Below are 25,435 nucleotides of genomic sequence, written 5' to 3'. Positions count from 1 at the left end.
ATATTTAATTAGCGCCGTAATGCGTTACGTTACTTTTGCGTTACTTTTTCTTACCTGGGATGGGCTTGCTTGTTTGTTTTTTTAATAACAATAATAAAACTTATATTTTTGGCAAATGTAAAGGCCCTTTCACACCAAAAGTGAAATGAATAAGCCTCAGGCTGAAGGAAATGCAGATTCACTCCTGTACAGTAGAGGGCGCAGCTCAAACAAGTCAATACATGGGGAAAAAAAGTAACTTGCGTTTTTTATTTGAAAAAGTAACTCAGATATTTAAAAGCAATGCATTACTTTACTAGTTGCTTGAAAAAAGTAATCTGATTACATAACTCAATCTGTTATCTGTAATGCATTACCCCAGCACTGATAATGAAAAACTGTACATGAGGTTAAAAAAATAAATATGCGACTCATTTAAATAAACTAAATATGCTTAAAAGGTAAATATGCTAAATCTCAAATAATTATTTCTAAGGTTATAAATGCACCACATAATGGAGCTAATCATGCAAGGACAAAGAGAAACACTGCTTTTTCTTGAAAATAAAATACAATAAGTGTCTTAGAAAGAACAAAATTATGGTAAAACTCACAACTCTGTAGCTACTGCAGCTACTGCTACTGCTAATAGCAACTTGTTTTACTCTAAATTTACTGGATGCCAGATATTAATGGGTCATTCTCAAAAAACGGTGCCATTTGTGTCAAAAAAAAAAAAAAGACTAACTTCTAATGGGGCGTCCACACCAGACGCGACTTGCGCGTAGTTGGACGCTTGAACATTTTGAGTTCATTTCACAACAGACGCGAATTCGCGTCATGGGAGGGGAAAGTAGTTGTAAAATACGGCGAATAAGCTCAATTTGCCGGCTTTAGCTAGCTTGTAGTCTCAATATGTATATACTGTATATAGCTCAAATTGAGTAAAGAGCATTTTTTACAACTTACCAGATTGTCCGACCTCCTCACTCACTTTCTTCCAAGCAAGATCCTTTTTATTCCTGTTTCTGTAAAAGTACGAAGATGTATCATACAGCTCCGGGTATCCACATACAGTGACAATGGTTTTGTCCTCGATTGTTGTTTCGGATTTCTGCCTCCGCTCGCTACGTTGTAATCACGTCACTACTAGAGCAAGCTCCTGTTTGGTTAACGCAGCACGAATATTCGCCAAAGTTCAGATTTTTCAACTCGCACGATTCACACGAATCAGGACGTGTTACGCGCATCAAACGCCTGAAACGCTTAATTCGTGCCGCAGGATGTCTATCGCGTCTTTGCATTGACTTAACATGTAAATCACTTGCGCTTAACGCTTCATTTGCGTCTGGTGTGAACGCAGAAGTCTAACTTTCTTAACCCTAAGTCTAACTCAAAAGAACTGTTTCATTTCAACTCTGTTACAAAAATTTTAGCAATTATATACTTATAATTTGAATAGATTCGATTTGAATAGAGTAAATTCTGTTAGTATCACTCAGGTTTGGTGTGCCTGTAATAAATCATTTAAAAATAAAATATAATTGACAATAAAATGAAAAGCACATTTCACATTACCCACTAAACAGAGTTAAATCTATTAATTCTAGTTCAGTAGCATGTTACTTATATCCGTAGTAAATCACAACCCACAAAAGGTGTTGTTTTCTGCAAATGTTCCTTTTAATAAAAGCTGTTTAAAATTGTTTTTTAAAACATAGTTACCATTTACGTTTTTCTCAAGATATCAGCAAAAATTCAAACATTGTTTATTGTTCTTTCCACAGGTTTTCAAAGTCAAACGGATTTCACAATCTTTAGTTGCATCTACCATATCTCTTAGTTAGGTTGGATGTGGTCCAGTGGGATTCTGTTTCAGTTTAGTGCAAGTTTGTGGACCTGCTCCCACCTGAGAGGACACTTTAAATCATGTGTCCAGGAGCATGCTAGCGCTGATAACAGCAAAATGTTCTTTTGTGTAAGTGATGCTAACTTCGACAACAACAGGACATTTCCAAAGAGCACGCAAGGTTTTCTTCTGTACCCAACAATACATTTTTCAAACAAGGAACCGGTTCAAATGCATCTTCATTGTCTTTAAAGATAAGATGGGACATTCTCATCAGATCGGACTTCAGATGTGGCAGTCAAAGATGGACATTTTCAGTGGACCTTTTTGCTCATCCAGTCCCCCCAGGTCAACAGTAATGGCCAATGCTCTTAACTAGGATCAGATAAAAGCGATAGTGTTGATGGGATAGACAGCATCTTATGTGGCCATCACGATTGAGAGACAAAAACTCATAGGAAAGGTTAATCTCAGGCCCTTATCAATCAATTACATTTGGCTTTGTGGAATTAATGGCACGGCTAGAATTGCTTGGCAGAATTGAAAAGGGTTTGTGGGCTGAACTTGGCATTGGCGTCTCTAGGGGAAATGAAGCTCTTTGTGTTTGAAGCATCATAGCCAAATGGTTCAAACCCCTCTCATAGACGCAGATACAGAGCAAGATAACAGCTTTTCAAATTAATTAGTGCCTCCTCGTTCCCAATCAAACGGTTACCTTGAGTCCCTCGTGAATCAGGAAATGCCGCTCCATTGAATCCATTGCAATGTGTGACTTTGTGCAGTACATCCTTTGACCATGTTTGATTTAATGCACCCGCAATGTCTGCAATCTCATTACATTATTTTCCTACTTCTTTTCACATCTGCAGGACTTTGTCACTGTAAGTACATGACTCTACCCATACCCCTTCATCCCCGTCCCCTTCGCTTCTACTTCACGCCACTAGAAAGAAGTCATGCAAACCCATTCATCTGCTTATCCCTCTTTACATTTCATTTTTAGTTTTACTCTATCCATCTGTTGTCCATAATTATGCTCAAGTGTTCAGGAAGATCATCAATTGTTATGTGAGGCTGATATAAAAATAGCAAAATTTCCAACTTAACTACAAATTTCAGTAATTGTTTTCGAAACAGAGTAGCTCTTCCAGTAAAAAGTAGTGGGGTAATGTGGCTAAATAGTATTGGGAATGCAGTTTTATAGCCAGGTGAACGCTTAAAGCCTAAAATAGAAATAGAATAGAAATAGAAGATATAGATCGTACTGAATGTCAGCTTGCTTATTTTACTCAAGATAAGGATTTATTAAAGGGTTAGTTCACCCAAAAATGAAAATTCTGTCACCCTCATGTCGTTCCACACCCGTAAGACCTTCATCTTCAGAACACAAATTTTAAGTCCACATGTCATGCAAACAAGAAATTATGCTTCTAACCACAAGTCGAGAGCTGTCGTTCCAACCAGTCTTTGGGGTAACGCATTACAAGTAACTTGAGTTACATATTTAGATTACATTTTCAAGTAACTAGTAAAGTAACTCATTACTTTTTGAATTTACAACAAAATATCTAAGTTACTTTTTCAAATAAGTAATGAAAGTTACTTTTTCACATTTATTGACTGACAGCTCTCTTGTCCCCATGTTAAGAGAAATCGTGAGTAAGTGCAGAAGTGTTGTGTGCACTGTGTGAACATGATGGCTATTGTAGTTCTAGACTAAATATGAACAGGCATTTACTCATCTGACTTGCACGAAAACATTCAGTATTCCTCAAAATTACTGAACAGTGAAATGCAATCTCAGAATTTTGTGCAAACCTGTAATAATTAGATATATTAGATACAAGTACACAAATATACTTTATGTATTTAATCTCACTTTATTTGCTGTTGAGCTTCAGTGATCTAATTCAACCATACTAATAAGCAAAAATGACTTTAGATTAGATTTAGAGGAAGTTTGAACTTCCTTCTGCTGTATCCTATTCTTCTTCAATCCAGAATGGCAGCACAGCTGAAAGGTTTATTTGAGCTGCGCCCTCTACTGTACAGAAGTAAATTCGCATTTCCTTCAGCCTGAGGCTTATTCATTTCACTTTTGGTGTAAAAGGGCCTTTACATTTGCCAAAAATAGAACTTTTTTTTGTTGTTATTAAAAAACAAACAAGCAAACCCAGCCCAGGTGAGAAAAAGTAACACAAAAGTAAGGTAACATTACTTTTCATAAAAAGTAACTAAGTAATGCAATTAGTTACTTTTAAGGGAGTAACGCGATATTGTAATGCATTACTTTTAAAAGTAACTTTCCCCAACACTTGTTCCAACCACACAACTTTGCAATGCTTTTTCCAAATGTTCGTTGGAACTGTGGTTTCGGGAAACACTGACTCGTTGAACTATGCTGATAACAACGGAAATTGCGACCATAGTTGGCTAAGAATGCTTTCAGGATACACACCCCTGATCTCTCAAAAAAATGTTAGTATTTTACATAGTTGCAATTTAGTATGAATTCGTACAATGTGAAAACATACGATTTGTGATAAAAGAAATATAAACATGAAGCAGCCCTGAACCTAACCCTGAATGGAGTTGTACGAAAACGTACAAATGACATTGCATGAATTCATAGGAATTTGCCAAAACATATAATAGTTACGAATTGTCATGCAACTGTATTGAAAATAAACCGGTTCAAAAAATGATTCACAGAGTCATTGATCCCTATGTGGAATTTGATATCTTCTTCTTTGGGGGGAATTTGGATGAATGATATGTGAATGGTATGTATGAGCAGAGATGCCCACTGGTCAGTTGCATCCATCGCAATGCTGTTTACTAGAATATGACACCAGGGAAATCAGATTTGCAAACAATAACATCCAAGGGCTTGCTAATCTTCTTAAGAGAAGTTAATGAAAGGGGGGTAGAAACGAGAAAGGGGTGTCCGTAGCCAGGTTGGACACTGATCTTAGGGCGATCGAATAACAAGGGAAGATGAGACCAGGATCTGGGGATTAAGCTGAGGAGATCCCAGAGGAATCAAATGAGAGTTTAGCCTTTAGACTCACAATTTCTCAGCTTAGAGCCAACCACCCCCAAAACTTCAAAACAGGCGAGGCTTTGAAATGGGAGTAGGTGTCCGTAATCCCCTCTGTGGATGCTAATCTATGTACCTAGATTTGGTCCTTCCCCTAGCCTGAGCTTCACAACAATGCTCCTCTCCTCTTGGGCTGCTCAACTTTAGCCTTGTGATGTGTTGATGAAGGTAGAATGGATTAGCTGAGTAGCTGTTCTCTTTAGAGTAGCTCTTTCATTAGATCTCATTAGCTCTCTTGAGTAGAATGTAAAGGAAACTCCCTTAGACCCCATTGTACAGTACTTCATTAGCATCAGAACAATGTTTGATCCATGTTGTCTTCAATCACTTCAATGACCTCACTGGATTTCAAGGGGGTAAGTATGCTCTCTGAGAGTCGTTTTTGGTTATATCAAGTTTATTAGCGGTGTTTGCTAAGGCAAGCATTCCCATAGTGAAGGAGTGACCTGAGTTATATCTAGGGACCAGAATATCACAGAGACTTTTGGGTGGGCTTTGACTTAGGCCAACTGCACAGATTACCCTAGAAACCACATAGCAACATGCTCAAAACCATTTAGTAACCGCATAGAGACCACCCGCAATACCCTAACACAGGGTCAAACTTTTAAATGCCAAGGACCCCCAAATATGATGATCCCCTTGCTAAGAAATCCCATTCCCTCTCAATTTTCCACAATTTCAAAACACATTATTGTAGCGTTATTTGAAATGCTCAACAACCATGCACATATTATTTATTTATTTTTCTTAGACTTTCTTATATTTCAAACAAACACAATTGAATTAATTCTTACAGCACTGACAAACAGTAACGCTTTGTGAATACATCACTGCTTTTCATTGATCTTTATTAATTCAAGTTACATTAAAAGGGTTTGCCCACGTTTTCAAGAGCGCACAATCTAATAATGAGAAGAAGCCAGTGTTAATATATGAAAACATGGTCATGGTGGTTTACACCTTCAGGCATCTTCATGCAGGAGTGGAGCACTCTTGTTCAACATTAATAATTGCAATGATGAGGTATTTAATTCATGCTAATTTGTGTGTCTGGTATGCAACTCTCTCTATACGCACAGGCAGCCGAATGATCATTGTGTGTAATTATAGTGTAATGACACGGCAATTATTAGTTTAACAAACAGGCAGCGCTCCAGCCGCCTCAGGGCCTACATGAACCTCTCCGCAGCTCTCAGCCAATAGAAATGGAGGATTGAGCTACTGTGGTATAAAAGGATTAAACTCATGCTTAAGTTTTTGGATAAGGAAGGCTCTTTACATCTTTTTATTGGCCTTTTGTGTGTTTACAAAACAATTTCACAGTGTTGCAGTGTAAATGTGGTTGGATTTTAACAGTTTTGTAAGATGAGAGGGTGCATAATGTAAAATATATCTTAAAAAGTCAGAAATGTTCACTTTCTTTCTTAATTCTCAGCTCATGATTTATGAGAGCGACGGGACTTGTTCTCATCTGCATGTAAGATGGAAAAGACCAAACTGAGCTGCCTGGCTGTTTACTATACAGGCACTTTCTAGGGCAGCATCTTCCCTGAAATGGAAGCTCTATACAGGGAGAAACTTTGTGTCATAAAAACAGTGCTCTTAAAGGAACACTCCACTTTTTTTGAAAATAGGCTCATTTTCCAACTCCCCTAGAGTTAAACAGTTAAGTTTTACCGTTTTCGAATCCATTCAGCCGATCTCCGGTACCACTTTTAGCATAGCTTAGCATAGTTCATTGAATCTGATATGACTAGGAACTATACTCTCATATACTCTCAACTATACTCTCTCGGTACGGCAGCAAAGTTCCTTGATCATTACGCCGGAATGACAGTATAGTTCCTAGTCACATCGGCCTTGAAAATCGCAACTTTTAATTTTCCTTCAGTCTTAGTACACGATGTAACTACAGAAGAGTCAAGTTTTAAATAGGAAAAATATTGAAACTCTTTGGTCATTTTTTTAACGAAATGCTAACGGTCTAATCAGATTCAATGAACTATGTTAAGCTATGCTAAAAGTGGTACCGCCAGACCCAGAGATCGGCTGAATGGATTCGAAAACGGTAAAACTCAACTGTTTAACTCTAGGGGAGCTGGAAAATAAGCCTATTTTCAGAAAAAGTGGAGTGTTCCTTTAAGTCAAAATGCACATGCAGGAGACTTGACTTGATTTCAATAGAGTTTAGTGTTAGCATGTTGCTAAGCTAAATACTTGAGACTCAAATACACATAATACAATACATAGCACACACTAGAGCTGCACGATTCTGGATAAAATGAAAATCACGATATTTTGGTTTTAAATAGAGATCACGATTCTCCCACGATTCTGAATGTACAACTGAACAAAATAACATGTAATTTACTATAGGTTCTGACAAAATATAAATTGCTGACTCTAATTGCTGGAAAATGTTTGAATGAATTATTTAAAAAATGGTCTTGAATGAATTCAATGACTCGTTAATAAATACTTGTTTCACTGCTGGATGAATCAGTGTTTTTGAACGAATCTTTTGAATGAACGATTCAATGACACATACATTTTTTAACAGTCAGTTGTCGCCACCTAGTGGAATTAGATGTAATTGATAGAACCGTTATTTGACGTGCCAAGTTCGTTTCAAAAGGTAGTTTGCTCTATTTTGATCGCTATCGTAGACATCGGTGTTTAAATACTAACTTAAAACTTATATCTCAGTACTTCTGCGATAATGTGAATATTTGTAACACAGAAATAACTAATGTGTGATTCAAAACGGCTCTCTCTGGCAGCACGAACACAGATTTGTACGTTCCGGTATGGTTTTGTCAAAGGTTTAATAGACGCTGGAGAATCGTTGTCATTAATAAAGTAGGATCGCGTTGGTGCTTGAATCGAGATCGCGATCTTTTTACGATTACTTGTGCAGCTCTATTTGGTAAAATATTATGAACCTACTCTTTTTACGCATTTTGGTTCTGCTTCATCTGCTATCTTGGATTGGGTTTTTCCACAGATATTGTCTCAGTGATTTCTAGGATTTTGGGCATCATTCATGTGCATAGCAAAGTGGTGTGGAAGTTATTAATAAACAATTCTTACACTTTGGGATTGCTAATTATATCTGTGTGTCATATCCATTGTGAAAAAGAAGTGTCCTCAATAGTATATTTTTTAAAAACTATACTGGCAGATAATATAATATGAATAAAATAAAAGGCTACTTAAGTGTCCAGATACCCACACTTGCAGTTTTTGCATTTGTCTACTTTGACCATTTGTCTACTTACATGAAGTATTTCCGAAATTTGGCCAAAGTGTTCAAGTGGGTGTGAAGACTGCAAGTGTTTTAAGATTTTTTTGTTTTTTTTTACTTAGTTGGACACACTTAATCACTGCGCTATTGTGGTGCTTCATTTTCAAATGTTATACAAACTACATACAGTATAATCTCTGCAGTCTCTGTACGAATAAAATATGCAACACTTTACATTTTACAAACAAATTATATGTAACATCTAATTAATTTAACTTACATTGGAACGTTTTCCCAGACATGACTTGAAATCAGGGCACTTAAGTTCATGAACGTGATGAATGATGGGATACACTCGGCTTCAAAGACCGCTCCGAAGTGGTATTAGAGATAGTGTGGGTTTAGTGTGCATTAAGTGTACTGAGCTTTGACATTTTTCAGACCTGGGACAGTTTTAAGCACTTACGTGCACGCGCTCTCAAGTGGCCAAGACTGTAAGTGTGGGTATTTGAACAGGCCCTTAGTTTCTTAACACACTTAAGTAGGTTTAAAAAAGTGCACTTGTTAATAATGTCAAATTAAAAGTTTTACTGTTATTATATTTTAATAATCTTGTATCATATTTAAAGAATTACACATATGATAAGTACTACTGAAACGCACTTTAATAAACTAAAACTATAATACATTTTCATTTAATTGAAATTAGCATGCAATTTACACCTTGTCTACACCGGACGCGAGTGGCGCGATGTGACGCGTCAAAAGACAATGGAACCCATTAATCAGTGATAGTGTCTACACTGGATGCGGCGCAACGCGACAAATTCCCGACAGTAAACGGATTCCCCGTTCTATTTCTTACGTATCCAAGTGCTTTGCAATGGTATAGACAGTGCAGACGCGACAAAAGTCGTGTCTGATGTAGACATGGTGTAAATGTCTGAAAACATTACATTCAGTTCACAGTTAAGTATATTATTTCCGAAACAAATACTATTTTAAAAAGTATGCTAAAGTGTACTTCTTTTTCACTAGGAAATTTGAATTTGTTGTTAAATTCTGCATTACGTTATGCTAACATGTTAGCTGCGCTAGGTTTTACTTTTCTGTAGACTGTTTGGTGGATGATTGAAATACAAAGAATGAACAATTTTTATACATTTCGTTACTGAATACAGTATATTTGAAGAGTTTGGTTCCAAAACGCGATAAACGCCATTTTCAAAAAAACTGAGTTTCCGCCAAAATCAGTATTGTATCTGGTCGGTATTGAAAAGTCATTTAATTTTGCGCAAAATTTTAGCATTATTCTGTCATGTTTTCTCCCTTTCTTTCCAAAACGCGACAAACGCCAGTCTCCTTTCTCTGCAGAATGCGATATATCCGCTCAACCAATCACAGCGCACCATTCCACGCACTGTAAACAGTAATGGCGGCGCTCTGAATACACCTGGCATCCTAGTTTTCCTTATCTACTTTGTACTTTGTGATCAACAAAAACAGAAAAATGAATAATTTTGATGGCATTGATGAACCTGTGGTGGTTTTTGCGGTGGGGAAGAAACGCAGGTCATCGAAATGTAATAATTTACGTGAGGAGATTAAGAAGATGAGGCACTCGAGTCGGGAGGAGGAAAAATGCTGGCTGTTGCGACGTCTGTCACGGTCCCCAAAACTGAATCATGAACCGTTCTTAAAAGCCGTTTTTAATACCAATGTACTCTGTAAATGTGTTTATTTTAATCGTGCGGTGGCACCAGATACTCTTTAATCGGTAATGACAAATGGAGATATAATTAATTTATAACATTAACAAGATGACTTGTTGGATTCATTTTGGGAGCGACGACTGAATGTATTTTTAGTCAAATGCCTATATATAAGATTAGTATTGACAAAGTTCAGAGGCTGTCATATATGTGAATCAACTTACTTTGTTGTGTATTTTCAATATGAAAAATAACTTTTATATTGATGGATTAATTGCATTTTGAAAAAAAAAAAAAAAAACATGTCATGGATTTATTGCATTTTGGGGAAAAAATAATCCGTTCTTATAATAAACCTTTTAAAATCAAAATGTAGATTTGAATTTTTAATGTTTTTATAACCAAAATATGCTATATGAAAGTTTGAAACAGAAAAGAGTGGTTTTCATCTTGCCACTTTCTTGGTAAAGAAAACACATTTTTACTCAAATTAATCAAAATGGAGTTACAGCGTTTTGGAACCAAACTATTCATTTATAAACCACTTTCATCTGTCATCTTCGATTGTGTTTTTCCAGTGCATTCTTGGATTGCTTTCTCTACAAAATGTGGTGATATTTGCGACGCTGTCTTAGAATTTTCTCCGAAGGCACCAATTTGCATCATGATTGTGCCAATGCTGCCTTAAAATCCTGCCTACATAGGCATCTTACTAGGTTTTGGAACAAAACAATGGTCTTCGAATGCAGTGGTTCTTAACTGGTGGGTCTCGACTCAAAAATCGGTTGCAGGTCTGTTCTCTGGAATGGTCGCAGATAATAGGGAAAAACTATCCTAAATGCAAACAATAAATTGTGACTAGATATAATTGTACATAGTTAAGATAGAAAAAAAATAAATAGGCTTTTAAACTGGAGGAATAAACTCATATCTGATATCAATCAATCTATAATGATTGGTAAATCATCATTTATGTATTTACAAAATTGTGAATTTTCCTATTTAGTTTACATTACGTTAATAAATGTGCATATTGGTGAACTATACAATTCATGGTAATATAAAAAAAAAAAAAACCTGCTTTTCTTTTTTTTTTATACAATAAACAATCTTGATATTGTGTTGGGTTGCCACTTGATATTTATTGTAAAATCTCCTAAAGGAAAACCATTTCAGAACAACCCCTTCAATTCCCTTTCAATTCTATCTGAAATTGAAAATATTCAAAGCTTTCAGTATTATCAAACCTCAAATTTGAGTGATAAGGTCATAAAAGATCTCTCTCTGTATATGTGTGTGTGTGTGTGTGTGTGTGTGTGTGTGTGTGTGTGTGTGACTGCTCTCTGTGTGCAATAATTCAGTGTTGTCCCAGCAGTCATTGTAAGAGGCTGTTAATGTTGCTCTTTTGTGTGGGGCTATGGCCGTTTTTAAACAGCTCCATATGGTGACAAGCATCAGGCTTTGAGAGAGAGAGAGCGTGTGTGAGGGTCTGCTCTCACCCTCTCTATTGAGCCGGACCACAGAGGAGCACTATAAGCTGTCCTTTCACACTGCCAATAAAAGACAGAGCCTCCATCTGGCACACACTAAATCTCACACACACACAAAACCGGCGCGGGTTTTGCCCCACACTTTAGAATTACACTGCTTCTTATGCTCGGCTTGATCAAACTGGGGAATTACACATCTTTTGTTAGATATTTTATGTATGTATTTATTTATTTTACTTCTGATGTAGTTGATAAACATGTGGATTTCACATATTCAGACCCTTTTATTCTTATTATTAACCACGTTTTGTTTTTCTATATTTTGTTTGAGAAGCTGTATGAATCAGTTTTAAATACAGAAACCACATTATCATATCCTTATGCTTTTGGCCCATTTTATTGTTCACCAACTGTAAATCACTTTGAAAAGTAACATTACACTCCACAAGTCATGTGATGCATCATTCATGTGTGTAGAAAAGCAGTGTAGAAGTTGTTAAAAACAAACTGTTGCTTTGTTTGTTCAAATGCCTTAGCAATCCCTTAATTATATGTGTGTGTGTGTGATATCCCTTGTGAAAAAGACGTGCCTTTAACTGTACTGATTGTGTACTTAAAATCTTAAAAAGTATATAAAAAAAAACTGTACATGCAGATGATATAATATTAATGAAATAAAAGGCCACTTAAAGGATTAGTCCACTTTCAAATAAAATTTTCCTGATAATTTACTCACCCCCATGTCATCCAAGATGTCCATGTCCTTCTTTCTTCAGTCGAAAAGAAATGAAGGTTTTTGATGAAAACATTCTAGGATTATTCTCCTTATAGTGGACTTCAATGGACTCCACTGTTGAAGGTCAAAATTACAGTTTCAATGCAGCTTCAAAGGGCTTTAAACGATACCAAACGAGGAATAAGGGTCTTATCTAGCGAAACGATCGGTCATTTTCAAAAAAAAAAAAAAAAAAAATGTATATGCTTTATAAACACAAATGATCGCCTTGCAAGTGCTTCTGCCATTCCGCCTTCCGTATTCTTCACAAAGCTTACGCTGTATGTCCTACACCTTCCCTATCCTACTTACGGAACGAACGCGGTGCTAGTTCCGTTTTTTCCGTAAGTAGAATAGGGAAGGCGTAGGACATACAAGCACTTGCAAGGCGATCATTTGTGTTTATAAAGCATATACATTTGTATTTTTTTTTTTTTTTTTTTTAAGAAAAACATTTGAAGCTGCACTAAAGCTAATTTTGACCGTTTGGAGGCCATTGAAGTCCACTATAAGGAGAATAATCCTAGAATGTTTTCATCAAAAACCTTAATTTCTTTTCGACTGAAGAAAGAAGGACATGGACATCTTGGATGACATGGGGGTGAGTAAATTACCAGGAAATTTTTATTTGAAAATGGACTAATCCTTTAAGTGTAATTGAGTCAAGTTTCATGTCTTTCACTTTTTAAAAAAGTGAACTTTCGAACAATGTCAAATTAAGTTTTATTGTAAAGTGCATTTTAATGATTTTGTTTAACAATCTTTTGTCATGCTTTCAAGAAGTGCACTTATATTGATGTGTTGACTAATATAGTAAAGCATATGTAAAGCACGTGATTATCATTTAAATTATTGATTATAATTTAAATTTGTATAAATTTGTAATATTAGATATTACATTTAAAGTTAATACATTATACGCTATTGGAAGAGAACTGAACTGAGCAGGGCTGCGCTTTCTAAAAGCATTGTAAGCTGATCGTAAGTTGATCGTAGAACAATTGCCATCAATGGTCTCTATCAACTTAGGCTTACGATGCTTTTGGGAAACGCAGCCCTGGATGATGACATCACTGTTTTCTGCACAGCTGCTTCATAGATGAATTGACCTCAATTAAAGGGTTAGTTCACCCAAAAATGAAATTTCTGTCATTTATTACTCACCCTCATGTCGTAAGACCCGTAAGACCTTCGTTCATCTTCAGAACACAAACTAAGATATTTTTGATGAAATCTCCTATAGAAAGCAACGAAATTACCACATTCAGTGTCCAATAAAGTAGTAAAAACATTGTTAAAATAGTCAACGTGACTACAGTGGTTCAATCTTAATGTTATGAAGCGACGAGAATACTTTTTGTGCGCAAAAACAAAACAAAAATAACGACATTATTTAACAATTTCTTCTCTTCCCTGTCAGTCTCCTACGCAGTTGACACAATGCATCTCTTCCTTGTTTACGTCAGAACACTGACTCATTATTGGCTGGCTCCTGCGTCAGCATCACACGCATGTGTCATGCTGCTTACATGTACAGCATCGGCCAATAATGAGCTGGCGTTCTGACGTCGAATCTGGAAGCCTGCACTGTGTTCACTACGTCAACAGTGTTTATTTTTTGCGCACAAAAAGTATTCTTTTCGCTTCATAACTTTAAGGTTGAACCACTGTAGTCATGTGGACTTTTTTAACGATGTCTTTAGTACTTTTCTGGACCTTGAATGTGGTAATTATGTTGCTTTCTATGGGGGATTTCATCAAAAATATCTTAATTTGTGTTCTGAAGATGAACAAATGTCTTATGGGTTTGGAATGACATGAGGGTGAGTAATTAATGACAGAAATTTCATTTTTGGGTGAACTAACCCTTTAATAATCAATGATCTTTACTACGAACTGAATCAACACTGAACTGACTTCAGCTGAACAATGGCACTATTGTCTTTTTAGAGCTGCTGTACAGCAGAATTGAACTCTGTTTTCATCAATGAATCATTATTACCTTGTTTATTACTGTGAATCTGCTGTGAAACAATCTGTATTGTAAAAAGCGCTATATAAATAAAGGTGACTTGACTTGAAAGTTAATGTATTTTAAATGTACTTAATTGCAACTTCATCATTAAAATGTGTAATTACAAATATATTTAAACAAATTTCAGATAGAAATAATATTAAAGTATATTTTAGTTTGCCATAAATGCTTGTCAGTTCACTTTAACCATATTTCAAAGACAACAGAAGTAATTATGAAATGACATATAAAGATGTACTTAAGTCCTGCTTAAGTTGGTCCAAAAAGTTAAATAATATAAATTTAAACTAATTCATTTTCAATTATTTGCAATTAACATGCAATTAAGTGTCTGAAAGCATTACATTCAGTTTAAATTCAAGTATATTCTTTTAAAATGTATTATTTCTGTAATTAGTACTTTAAGTATGTACTTAAAGTGTACTTCTTTTTCACAAGAGATTCACAAGAATTTGACTTTGATGTTTAATGCTGAAATACATTATGCTAATATGTTTTAAGTTTCTGTTCAGTGGATATTGTTTTATTGCACATTGTTGACTAAATGATCATAGACATGGGCAGATTGTTGCTCCTCAAGATGCTGCTCAGATTGTCCGGAGACCATTTCTCAACGGATTGTATGTGTGTGAATAAAGCGGGGCCTGTCCGCCCAGCGAGGGCTCTGTAAGAGACGGCTTATGGGGTCAAGGTGGGCTGCCAGCTCTTGCGTGACAAGATACATAGGGCTTTTTGATTCGCTCTCTGGCAGATTACAGGTTGCTATAGTTTCTCTAATGCTCAAATCAAGCATTCAGCTAATCGGCTCAGAATAGGTTAAAGGCTGGTGGTGATTTGGAAGAGATAAAACTTGGTGACAGAAAATTGGGGAGGAGAGTTTGACAAAAGCATGGCTGCTGCGGCTTTGATGTGGCCCTGCGAGGGAATGTGGACGGGGACTGGAGAAACACTCTGAGCTTTTGGCCAAACACGCCGATGTGACGGAACACAATGGCGACTATGGAGAGCAACAAGGCCCAAAAGAGCTGTGTTATCCTATTACCGATGTTGTTTTCTTGCTTTCTTTCTCTTTCTCGCTCCGGGAATCTCTGACACACGCAATGAATAAAAAAATAACACTTGGAACTCTTCACTCGGACCTGAAGTTTGTAAGTAGCCTGTAACTTTGTCTGTATTGATGCATAATTGGACATTTTGTGCAGTCTAGAGGAGAACTATATAGACATTACAATTTTTTTTTTTTTTAATAAAAATTACTTTAATAAAAATAAAACTTTAACAAAAATTAAAATGACAACTGAAAATATACAAATAAAAACTATAATAGTATCTCAGTTATACTAAAATAAAATTGGTTTTGGCTAAATCTGCAGCTGTTGCTCACTCACTTTTTTAATTATCGAAATAAAAATATTATACTTTTTTATATTAAAGCATTAGTTCACTTCAGAATTCAAATTTCCTGATAATTTACTCACCCCCATGTCATCCAAGATGTTCATGTCTTTCTTTCTTCAGTCGAAAAGAAATGAAGGTTTTTGATGAAAACATTCCAGGATTTTTCTCCATATAGTGGACTTCACTGGGGTTCAACAAGTTGAAGGTCCAAATGTCAGTTTCAGTGCAGCTTCAAAGAGCTCTACATGATCCCAGACAAAGAATAAGAGTCTTATCTAGTGAAACGATTGGTCATTCCCCCCCCCCCCCCCCCCCCCCCCAAAAAAATGTTTTCATAAAAATTATACATTTTCAAAAAAAATATACAAATTTTTATACTTTTTAACCACAAATGCTCATCTTGCACTGCTCTGCGATGCGCCACGCATTATGTAATCACGTTGGAAAGGTCACGCGTGACGTAGGCAGAAGTACCAATCTAGTGTTTACAAAGTCAAACGGTCTTCACAAAAAAGGTAAAATAACAATGTCAGGCAATTTTGAAGTTGAAAATGAGATGGAGTTTTTTGCCCTACCGCGGTACTTCCGCCTACACATGACCTTTCTAACGTCATTACGTAATGCGTGGCGCATCACAGAGCAGTGCAAGATGAGCATTTGTGGTTAAAAAGTATATAAATTTGTATATTTTCTTTAGAAAATGACTGATGGTTTCTCTAGATAAGACTCTTATTCCTCATCTGGGATCGTGTAGAGCCCTTTGAAGCTGCACTGAAACTGCAATTTGGACCTTCAACCCATTGAACCCCAGTGAAGTCCACTATATGGAGAAAAATCCTGGAATGTTTTCCTCAAAAAAAAATCTTTTTTAACTGAAGAAAGAAAGTCATGAACGTCTTGGATGACATGAATTTTAATTCTGAAGTGAACTAATCCTTTACAATACATTAAAAATAATAATGATGATTAATAATAAAATATTATAAATCAATCAATAAGTCAAAAAATACAAGGAAATAATACTTCAGATTATCAAGCATTATGTAGTTAGCTCTAAGTGTCTCTTTCTTCATGTGAGGAGGAGTTATGGATTGAGGTAAATGAGAAGTACATTATGTATTCTGTCGGGACGCAGGGTTGGACAGCAGCAGGGAAGCCGTCCTTGAGTTTGGCCTCAGTGAGCTAACATTGTGCTGAATTAGCTGGTATGCTAATGACTCAGCCCTGTTCTCATTCATTCATTCATTCATACGGAGCCAAATCTGCTTATGCAAATGATCCCAAACACAGCTTTGATAGGTGCAGCATAAATGGGCTGCAGATACAGTGACCCAAAATTTTGGACATTTTTGGACACTTAAATGTATCTGAATTTCATGAAAAAAATACAACTCTAGGGGCCCTATTTTAACAATCTAAGCACATGGCGCAGGTGCACTCAGAGCGTGTCCGAATCCAGTTTTGATAGTTTAGCGACAGAAAAAATGGTCGGCGCACCAGGCGCATGGTCATTATTCTCTTAATGAGAGATTGGTGTGTTTTGGGCGTAACGTGCAATAAACCAATCAGAGTCTCATCTCCCATTCCCCTTAGAAGCCAGTTGTGTTCGCGCCATGGCGGATTCACTATTTACATGGCGGAATATTCATCATTACTGCAAATTCTGATAATTTTGCATGGTAATTCTGATACATGCAATGACTATCCATTATGACATGTAGGCATTTTTATCTTTATGTACACAATAATAGTCTTTTACTTTGTAATCCTTTTATTTTTAATATTTGGCATGTTTGTGTGCTGCTGCGCGTCCCTGTGTGTGTAACAAGCAGAGTGGACGCTCGTTGTGCACCCGCCTATAGACGTGCTCTTTAAATAACAAAAAAAATACTGCGCCATTTACTTTAGACCAGGTTTTTGTTGGTCAATTTGTGCAGTCGTTTTCAGTTGCCTCAAAATAGCAACACGGCAACAATGCACCTAAACACACCTCGTTTTCAGACCAGCACGCCCATGGGCGAACAGATGGGCGCGAGTGCATTTAAACAACGTGGCGCTGGACATGAAAATGATAACTGCATCAGGCTGAAACTAGCAAAAAACACTTGCCTGGCGTCACATTGCGCCGGGTGTATAATAGGGCTCTAGTTGTTTATTTCTTGTCTGGTGGCACTATATTTGAAGTGAATGAAAATAAGGCTGTGAAGGGTGCAGTGGTTTGATGGGTTACTATTTTAATTTTCATCTTATTTTTTATAATGATTGTATCACTGTTCCTCACAGCTTTTCATGTATGTCTAATTAATAATGCTGTGATTCATAGTAAAACAACAACAACAAAACACTTAAATTTTATAAGTTTTGTCTAAATTTGCAACTCTTTCTCACTCTGGAGTTTTATTTTCTTTTTTTTTTTAATTATAAATAATAATAATTATGTATATAGTCTAAATCTGCATCCCTGTTGATATTTTTTTTGGGGGGGGCAGAGGGCGCCAACAGCCTGGTGATTGTTGTTGTTACACTTTACAGCATATCATGCTGTAAAATGTAACAACAACAATCATCAGGCTGTTGTTTAGTATTGGCCAAACAACATTTAATTCAAATGTCCACATAATCTTTAATATTTGGCCACTTATTTATGATAGACATGCTCTAGTCACTATAATTTCATGAATAAGAATATGTGGACATAAAAACATGCAAACTCAGAGCGAGGGTTTAAACTTTTATTTTGAAATTGCGATCAACATATTTATTGGAAACCCAAACAAACAGCAGGTGCAGAGAATCATGACATCCCTAAAATAAATACAAAAATAATTATATTTTTTATAATTATTAATAATAATAATAATAATAATAATAATAATAGTTTTGTCTAAATCCGCATCCCCATTGTTCAATCTTGTGGTTTTTAAATAAATAAATCCTCTGGTGTTTTTTTAATAAATAATAATAATAATAATAATAATTTATTCTAAACCTGCAACCCTGTTGCTCAATCTGGTAAATAAATAGGCTAAATAAATAATTAAATATTATTATACTTTTTATATAAAAACACATTATAAATAATAAGGATAATAAATAATACCTTTTATAACAATAAATGATATGTATTGTCACAAATATACAAACCAAAATTAAAGCTGTTATTCACTGAAATTTTATATCTCCAAAATTGACTACACATTTCATGAGGCTTTCCAAAAATGGAACTCGCATCAGGTTTGATACAGAGAAGATTTTCTGTAAATAACAACTTAAATTCTTGTCTGTTCCTCAACAAAAAAAATCTTTTTTTTGTGTTCTACAGAAAAATAACAGCATAAAGGTTTAGAACTACATGAGGTTGAGTACATGATGACAGAATATTCTTTGTAAAGAACTCAACACCACAGCCAATCACATGAAGGAAAACATGCTCGGTCAATATGACCTTTGTAAATGAGGGTGGCTCATGTGAGTTCAGTGTTTACGGTAGCGCAGCGGTCTTATTAAGCCCGGGTGGGATGGTGTAGCCTGAATACATCACATGCGTGATTGACAGCAGCGTGGTGATTGACAGCTGGTGTGTTTGCATGCATGTGTTGCAGACGGCGCTCCACTGGGCGGCCAAGCAGGGCCGCGTGGAGATGGCGGACATGATGGCGCGCTCCGGAGCGGACGTCAACCAGAGAGCGGTGAGAGCTGACAGGAGCCAGTGTCCCTACTGACACACTCGCATTTACACCTCTGCAGGGGCCCGCACACAAACACACCACAACACACACAGAAAAATTAACACCTTCTCACGCCAGCGCTCTGTGCGCTTATGATCCGGTCAGGTTGGTGCTATAATGTGTGTGTGTTTGTGTATAATTAAACCATAATTTCTCCTTAATACGAGCCCTTAGGTCACAGACTTCCTCGCCCATTTATTCCTCCTTTAGCTTAATATGGCTAATCAGCTGATTTTTTTCTGTTAGTCAAGAACAAGGTTAAGAGGAAGTTTATATAGCTGAGAGTTGAAGTTGAATGTATAACCTCCCTCTCTCTTTGCATAAACATGACCTCATGTTTATTTATTCCTGATATACCAACAGTCCAGCAGTGAAAGCTTTGGCCTCACCCCCAGTTCATGCATATTATAATTCACTGTATCTTATCTCGTCACATTGAGGGTTGGAAAAGTGCAATACTGACAGGATCTTTGTGCCTCTGGCAGCACCCCGTCCCGACCCCCAACCTTTATTTGGAGCTCTATTTTCCCTCTATCACCCAGAGAATCATGGTCCCTCTTAGAAGGTAATTTCAGTTCAGATCCTGGTGCAGTTTAGAGACTCCAATTCAACCCTTTGCAAATTGGCCGTTTATATAAGTGAAAATCTAAGAATATTTGCATGTAGGTCAGTAAGAAAAAGGATAAAAGACAAACTTTTAAGTTCTTAAAATGTGTTCTTTTTATTCATGTTGGTTTTTACACATTTTTTGAAAAAGGATATTTGTACCCTTTTCAACAATGGTTTTTATTTAATGACTCTAAAACTGCCAAGTGTAACCAAGTAAAAAAACAACAACTTTGATTACACATTGTAACGCTCAGGTTCAAGGAGGATGAAGACGAAGGAAGATGAAGACAAAGAGTAATCTAGGAGAGCCACGGTGATGAACTTTACCCGTTCACCCATTGGGTAGGTCCAGTTTTCTGTAATTCTTAGGTTCAAGGAAGATGAAGATGTAGATATCCATGGGATGACGAGACCCCTATCTAGACGGTGGAGGAGTTCAGATGGCACAGACCCAGAGCCGACAGTCCACGGTGGAGGCGAGGGAGGGAGGAGCCAAGATGTTGCTGGCTTGGCTGACGACATCTGGGGACGACCAACAGAGACAGAGCCGGTGGATCCCCTGGCGCAGACCGAGGATCGAGGGAGTTGAACGACATCGCTGGTACAGGAGACCCAGGCGATGTTGTGGCAACGAGCATCATAGGTGGAACCAGAGTACCCAAGGGCTGGGACGACGGTGGTGTGAGCGAGGACAGAGGCAATTCCGATGGGAAGAAGGAATCTGCTGCAGCTGAAGGGATGGAGGGATGGAGTGCAGCGGATGGCCCGTAAGTCCGTGGCGGAAGTGGTGTGACGACTGACCAAGGGGAGCCGGTGGGACGAGGGAGCCCGGAGGAGCCACTAGACTGAGGGTCTTTGGTGGAGCCTGCAAGTGGGAGGAGCCAAGACGGAGCTGACAGGTCAACGGGCTGACTTGGAGCAAAGGGATCCGAAGCCAGAGGGGGATAGGCGCTGCTGGAGAGTCGCTGTTGGTGGTTGCTCGACCTGCGGCTCAACGTCATTGTAGGGAATCCCCAGAGACAGCGCAGGGCTGCAAGCACCCGGGACTGGTGGACTGGCTGAGCTCTGTTGTGGTGGCGATGAAACGAGACTTGAGAGGATGATGGTAATCATGACACAGTCCACACAGGTTAGAGCAAAAAATAATTCCCAGTTCTCAAAGTTCTCTTTGGATAATACAGATGAATTAGATACCGGGTGGGATAGGGTGGGAGTTGACAAGTCCCCATCGAAGTCCATCAGCCAGTCTTCTGTCTCAGTTCCCTTGGCCCTTGGTGGTCCCTTGGTGCATCGGGCTCACACCCCTGGTCAGATCGACGTTGGGGCACTGCTTCCGGGTCAATGGCATGCTCTGTCCCCTTATCCTCAGGCTCTGGCTCACTCGTCGGAGTGGGTGGTGCTGCCCAGTCTGGTGAAACTTGCTCTGGGTCTTACTTGATTCCAGACCGGGACAGAACGCTCTCCAGACACCGAATTAAGGTTTTCCTCCAGTCCAGTCCTGAGGTGTCTGGGAGGTCGATGGGGTGGTTAAATGTTGCCCCAATCCGGAACAGAATCCTCAGGGTCTCATCATCGAGGGTGCTGCTCGGTCTGCGGGGGGCTCACATGACTTCTCCGCGCTCTGTGGTGAAACTTGCTCTGGGTCTGACTTGATTCCGGACCGGGATGGAACACTTTCCAGACACCGAATTAAGCTTTCCCTCCAGTCCAGTCCTGAGGTGTCTGGGAGGTTGATGGGGTGGTTGAATGTTGCCCCGATCTGGAACAGGGTCCTCAGGGTCTCGTCGTCGATGGTAAGCCAGAAAAACTCGCTCGAGTAATCTAATAAATCTCCTGAGCCATGGTGATGAACTTTACCCGTTCATCCATTGAGTAGGTCCGGTATTCTGTATTGCTCAGGTTCAAAGAAAATGAAGATGAAGATAACACGTTTAATAGAATAATCCAAATAACAAGCCAACATGTGAGACAGTATGCACGGGACACAAACAATACCGGACACTGAACTGAGGACAAGCAGGAACTTAACCTATCATCAGCTGTGATGATAGGTTAGTGTCCATGGTGACTGATGAGTGGCGGCAAATTAACAAAGAAGACGTATGACAAATGAAAACAAACTTCATTTTTTATTATCATCATTATTATTATTATTTATTTCAAGGTTAAAATTAAATAATTTACAATTTTTTAAATAATGAATATCAACAAAATCCTGCACATGGTGACACAGACTGACCTTTGCTGACTGGTACTGAAAAAATATTTTCATTTATTAATAATGTCTTATGTGTCACTATTTCTTTTAGAATTTATTTTAAAAGATAATTCCAAACTTCTTAATGCTGCACAACTTTTTTTTTTTTTTTTTTTGATAACACTCTTTTTGTTAACATCTCACACCGTGTCCTAACCAGACGTGAAGCGATAAGATTTCAGCGATGAACAGTTTGATTGTCCACACTAGACGCGACGTGAAAATGAGAAGCCATAAAATCAATCAAAAACCACAGCCAATCAGAAGAGAGTGTGGGCGGGCTCTCTCAGCAAGAGCACAGCGGACACAATGAAATGGGCAAGTACATGTTAAAATTCATAAATATTACACCATTTAAACATTATTTAAAGTACATACGGAGTGACTGAACCAATCTTTGTCATAGAATACACTTGTTTGTTCACATTGAGTTTAAAGTTTGAACGTTCTTGTGCTCGTTTATTTATTTTCAAGATCTGAGGTGAATTAGCCAGTGTTGTTTTCATTACAGCTAAAAAGCTGGGAATACAGAATGATATTCAAACTCACATTAGGCACTTTTAACATTAAATAAAGCACATAAACAGTACCTGAGATTATCATTGCCATCCTTTGTGTTGCTGTTCCATTCGCGTGTCGCCATCGCGGCTGGTTAGGACAAAAACTCCGATTAACATGGAATAGATACCTTTTATCGCGCGTCGCGTCTGGTTAGGACACGGTGTCAGGCGAGGTTTTTTTTTTATTAATTTTATACTAAAATAAAAGATTTTAAACAATATTATTAAAAATTTTAAAATAGATAATAGCATAAAATATTTCAGATAAATGTATATTTTAAATAAAAATCTCACGACAAACAAATTCCAAACTATTTAATGTTAAATAACTATTTTATTTATTTATTTATTTATTTTCAGTTCAGAAATTCATAGTAGAGGTGTAATAAAGGCATATATAGAAAGATAAAAATAAATATATAAATAAATAAATATGTCCTGATATAAAATCAGAGGAGGGAAAGAGTTGTGATTACTTAATGTTTTCCCTCATTTCTTCACTACTTTAATCTCCCCTCCCTCTGTCTCATTGAAGATAATGTTTAAAGCCTCCACAAGCACAGTCAAGCACACATGCACTTCTTATTGCCTTCATAATTACATAATTAACTTTTGCTCTCTAATCGTTATGGGGCTAATGGTGCTCTTCAAGTGCAGTCTCCTCTGGGCAGAAATGGAATAAAAAAATCAATAATCCATGGAGCGTCGTCAGGGTCTGGATATGCCTCAGTATGATTCACAAACACATGAGGCGTAGATTTCTTTTCTTTCAGTGTCTCATTTTCCCTTCATATCTTTTGATGGGCTTTTTTGGTGTTTCATTTTAATATAGTTTTGACTTGCAATGACAGTCTTTTTTATTTATTTATTTTTGTATGTTGTTTGATGAACGCTGCATTTTTAAAACAAGTTAAAGTTCCCCTAATATGCAATTTTAAATGTTCCTTGTCTGGAAGGTCTCCTACAATAGGTTTACACGCTCCTAAGGTCAAAAAACACTTTCATTTTCTCATAATACTCATTGCAGCATCACCTCATTTCTCAAAGTGTCTAAAATCAGTTTGTTCGAAATTTTAGTCTTTCTAAAGTCTCTCTGTTTTGATTGGTCTACTCTGCTCTGATTGGTCAGATTGCCCAGTCTGTTGTGACTGGTCTACTCTGCTCTGATTGGTCAGTCGGCCCCAGTCATTGGTCTACTCTGCTCTGATTAGTCAGATTGCCCAGTCTGTTGTGACTGGTCTACTCTGCTCTGATTGGTCAGATGGCCCAGTCTGTTGTGATTGGTCTACTCTGCTCTGATTGGTCAGATTGCCCAGTCTGTTGTGACTGGTCTACTCTGCTCTGATTGGTCAGATGGCCCAGTCTGTTGTGACTGGTCTACTCTGATTGGTCAGATTGCCCAGTCTGTTGTGATTGGTCTACTCTGCTCTGATTGGTCAGATTGCCCAGTCTGGCAATGACTGGTCTACTCTGCTCTGATTGGTCAGTCGGCCCCAGTCATTGGTCTACTCTGCTCTGATTAGTCAGATTGCCCAGTCTGTTGTGATTGGTCTACTCTGCTCTGATTGGTCAGATTGCCCAGTCTGTTGTGACTGGTCTACTCTGCTCTGATTGGTCAGATGGCCCAGTCTGTTGTGACTGGTCTACTCTGATTGGTCAGATTGCCCAGTCTGTTGTGACTGGTCTACTCTGCTCGGTCAGATTGCCCAGTCTGTTGTGACTGGTCTACTCTGCTCTGATTGGTCAGATTGCCCAGTCTGTTGTGACTGGTCTACTCTGCTCTGATTGGTCAGATGGCCCAGTCTGTTGCGATTGGTCTACTCTGCTATGATTGGTCAGATTGCCCAGTCTGTTGCGATTGGTCTACTCTGAACTGATTGGTCAGATGGCCCAGTCTGTTGCGATTGGTCTACTCTGCTCTGATTGGTCAGATTGCCCAGTCTGTTATGATTGGTCGACTGCTTACAGTGCGTGTCAGAAACCAAACGCTCATTACCATATTTGAATTTCATCTCCGGAGCTTCATCAGCACTTGATACACGGTGATAGGAACAATAACGATGGTGTCGGTTTTACCGTATCAATTGGAGCACGAGTCTCATGCTTTTGAAGTGCATGCAAAGTGGATTTGCAGCACAGAAAACAGCGTTCTCAACATGTCAACAACACAAGCCAAACTCTTCCAGGCGGATCAAACTAGATGTTGTTCGTGGATAACCAATGAAATAGACTGGCGTTATGCCAATTTGTTACATTGTTACGTAGGTTTGTAACAGGAAGTGAGATTGGAATCGACTCATTTCAGGCAGTTCAGAATCGCTTCTTTCTTTTAGGAGACAATAACTCCATTTGTTGTGCACTTTGATCTTTAAAGCTATGCAGACCTTTTACATTCACAAACAGTTATGTTACACACTGCATGAAAGATAATATTCGAAAAAGCATAATAGGGACACTTTAAAAACCCTTTTGACGTGAATTCCTTATATAATAATTTACATACAATCAGGGCTATAGTCAATTTCATACATTTATATATTTTTTCATAATTAATTTTAATAAGTTGATGTTAAACTTATAGTTGTGTATAATGTCTGACTGTCTCCTTTTTTCTTTTGCATTTCCAACACCTTCACCTGGCTTTCTAGCATGTAAGTGTACCTCATTTTATCCAGTTTCACATATAAGCAGAAGTT

General features: G+C 37.7%; 1 protein-coding gene across 4 annotated transcripts in view; it reads left to right on the top strand.

Annotated features, from left to right (window-relative positions):
* Positions 1-25,435, top strand: part of LOC127507854 (uncharacterized) — a 137,723-nt gene that overhangs the window by 89,911 nt on the left and 22,377 nt on the right. For 3 of the 4 annotated variants that reach the window (XR_007928503.1, XM_051885295.1, XM_051885293.1), the window contains exon 7: positions 19,188-19,274. The exons of the other annotated variant lie outside the window; for it this stretch is intronic. Coding sequence is in view for 2 of the 3 variants with exons in the window: in XM_051885295.1 (XP_051741255.1) it covers positions 19,188-19,274 (87 nt within the window). In the remaining variant the exon portion in view is untranslated. The remainder of the gene's footprint in view (positions 1-19,187; positions 19,275-25,435) is intronic. 4 annotated transcript variants of the gene reach the window in all.

Source organism: Ctenopharyngodon idella, chromosome 24, assembly GCF_019924925.1.
Source record: "Ctenopharyngodon idella isolate HZGC_01 chromosome 24, HZGC01, whole genome shotgun sequence".
Classification (NCBI taxonomy): domain Eukaryota; kingdom Metazoa; phylum Chordata; class Actinopteri; order Cypriniformes; family Xenocyprididae; genus Ctenopharyngodon; species Ctenopharyngodon idella.
The sequence above is the reverse complement of the archived record's forward strand: the minus strand, read 5'-3'. Positions and strand labels throughout refer to the sequence as shown.